At 31.7% G+C, this 3,173-nt stretch overlaps 1 protein-coding gene across 1 annotated transcript; it reads left to right on the forward strand.

Moving 5' to 3' along the window:
- Positions 1-982: 982 nt before the first annotated feature.
- LOC127738713 (uncharacterized PPE family protein PPE21-like) lies at positions 983-2,726 on the forward strand. The gene is made up of 2 exons (XM_052250060.1): positions 983-1,116; positions 2,400-2,726. The coding sequence occupies exons 1-2, from the start codon at positions 996-998 to the stop codon at positions 2,702-2,704; spliced, it is 426 nt and encodes a 141-aa protein (XP_052106020.1). The 5' UTR covers positions 983-995; the 3' UTR covers positions 2,705-2,726.
- Positions 2,727-3,173: the final 447 nt, after the last annotated feature.

Consider the following 3,173-nt stretch of genomic DNA (forward strand, 5'->3'; position numbering starts at 1 on the left):
CATAACTAAGTCACAGTAGGTTGATTATACCAAAACACATATAGGTAGTATATGTATGAGCCTCCTCATGGGATTTTTGATTATGTGATTACTTGGCCGTTTTTATAGTGATTATTTGATTACCAGACCAACTATTTCATGATTGTTTGATTATTTGATAATCTAGGACTGTATTTTTTATTATTTGATTATCTAATTTAAAAAAATAATTAATGATTATGTGATTATATTGGCAAAAAAATTGTGATAACTTGGACACCCCCATGAGGGGCCTCATGTATATTGTAACTACAAGTATATATAATTTAAAATTAAAAACAAAACATGAATAACCATTAAAAATTACTATTTTGTCGCGTTTTATCACAAGTCAGTCTAGCTAGCGTCAGTCTATTCATAGTAACGGTGGTAAAGAGTGTTTGCTTGTGGTATCATAGGTTGCAATTTTAAAAATAGACCAAACCATGATGATACTTTGAAAATGGTGGCAGGTATACGAATGAATTTCACAAGACAAATACTATGAGTGATGACTCATTACCTTAAATATGGTCTCTTCAGCTACAAAATGAAAATAACTTTATAAAGTGTGTGCGTCCGAGGCGCTTTTCTTGATTTACCTTCATCAGGAACCCCCAAACCTAAATATTTCAAAGCTAGGCCTGTATAAATATAAATACTAGAAACTATAGAAGCTATCTGACCAAAAGGGACCAGTCCCCTAATATAATAGCTAATTTATCTAAGATGAAGTTTGTCTGTGGGAGTTGGAACCCTTAGTTTCTTTATATTTTTTATTTGTCAAGAGGGTTTTAGAACAGTTATAATACGTATTTAGAACAAACTGTTAAAATAATAAGAACTGGGCATTTAGTAATGCATATCAAATGAAATTTAAAAATACAACAGGTTTCATATAATCTTTAATAACGACTGATAAAAGACAAAAATAACAAATAATTTAATGTGTTGAACACGTGTCTGACTGCGACCTGATGATAATCTCTCTGTCTTATCTGGCAAACGTACCAGCAGGTGGAATTCAACGACGAGACATGTTTGCTAAAATGAATATGTTAATATTATTAACTGTTTTTATTCCAACATGTTATTGTGGTAAGATTATATTTTCTTTATTAAATGCACAAACACAACAATAGAAATATGTTAAAGGGTTCAAATTCATGATCGATTCCCTAAAAGGTTGGTATTTAGTTATTACGTTTTCGATCATAGGCGAAATGTTGGAAAAGGGTGGGGGGGGGGGGGTTGATTTCACTGATTATACCTTCTTGTCGATCTTTAAAATAAGCCTAATAGGTTATATTCATTGACAAGCTGTTTTTAAAATAGATTTCATCAATTTTTTTCTTAATTTTGATAGATCAGTAAACCCAATGCTTTTTTTAATATTAGCTGGTCGAACCCACCATCTAAAATCAAAATCTTCGGAAACTGCCATTAACAAGTCAAGAATATGACAGTTGTTTCCAATTCGTTCCGTTGGTTGATAAAGTCACACGTTTGATTTTGTCAGATATTATGGACTTGCCCTAATTTTAATTTATCTTGAAGTTCCGAATTTTTGTTATAACTTTTTATCAATTGGTCTAACGGCTAAGTGTTTTCTTTTTTCTGGATCTTCGATTTTCTTAAATTGTTTTGGGGTTAGTATATTTGTAGCTTCTTATTCCTTTACATTTTTGAAAATGGTCATTTCTCTTCAGGTAAGCCGAAACTCAGAGAAATAAAAAAAGAAAGCCACCAGAAATAAAAGTTCGATTATCAAATGCAGGCTTAACTATGCATGTTTCTTTTCAAAAAGCGCTGAAAAAACATGTTGTTTTCTTGATCATTTGTCTCTTTTAAATAGTCTTGAATTATGCTTTTGTTTTGCCTGTCATTTTTTTAAACAGTGCTTAATCGAATTTTAATGCTATATGTGTTTGTAACGTGCATTTTGATTTGATAACACTTATATTTCAGGGCATCAATTCCACGATTGATGGTATGAAATTGTTCATGATTTTACAATTATGTTTTCTTTCAGCTGCATATAATTGAGGTACAGTATTTCATTTGAAGATTTGCGGACATCAATTTTTGATATGAAAGTTGCAAATATCCGATAACTTTCACAGCTTACTTTGGAAGTTGCAAATATCTGATAACTTACGCAGCTTACTACATGTCACCTCCATTTCAGACAGCCATGCAGTTTTTGCTCGCTTATCTTAAAATACAAAACTACAAATAGCTGTGGCATATGATTTTTTCTCCAAAATATCATCTAAAAACGAAAAATAACAAACTACTTTTAAGTACTTGTTATAAGGTAGAGTTAACTTTTTTTTGTAATTCTATCCATATACTGTAATATACTATTTTTCTATTTGTAGCTTCCTTGAGCTTATTCAATGCAAATGGCACAGCAAGTTTCAATCCTAGTCAGATGTCAGCTGGTCAGTTTAGTCCAAACTCTGGAGCTGGAACATTTGACCCAAATAAATTAGGAGCTGGATCCTTCAACCCTAATAGTCTTGGATCAGGAAGTTTTAATCCAAACAGTGTCGGATCCGGAAGCTTTAATCCAAACTCTATGGGAGCGGGATCGTTCTCTCCAAATAGTATGGGATCAGGCACATTCGATCCGAACAAGGCCCCATCTGCAAACTTTGATCCAAATAAGTTTGGAAAGAAATAAAAGCATAACATATCATTTGCAATGATGTTTCTTTTATTAACGGTATACGGTAACGGTATATTTCAATCATGGAGTTAAATCCCTCGGTCATTATTGTATGTTTAAGAAACCTGCCATGTTTAGTAGATGAGATCTTACGAACTATTTTCTGCATAAAATCACACTAGGGAAACAATCAAAATCTAAAATTGAATATTTTTACAACTAAAATCAATTGACCATGTACATGGCAAATATCTTACGATTTAAAGAAAAGGATTTTCGTATGCCTTACATGCGTTTTAAGGTAGTTTCAATACATTTATTCCAAATGGTGAAATTTTTTTTTTAATTGTTCTTGGTTTCACCAAATCATACATATTTCTTACACTTACAATAATGTACCATTTTTATAGATATCAACTTCTAAAATCAATTATCTTAAATCGGATTTTGAGTTAAATGTCGCTGATCTCTATTCTTTCCTCCC

Source organism: Mytilus californianus, unplaced genomic scaffold (genome assembly GCF_021869535.1).
Source record: "Mytilus californianus isolate M0D057914Y unplaced genomic scaffold, xbMytCali1.0.p SCAF_4, whole genome shotgun sequence".
NCBI lineage: Eukaryota > Metazoa > Mollusca > Bivalvia > Mytilida > Mytilidae > Mytilus > Mytilus californianus.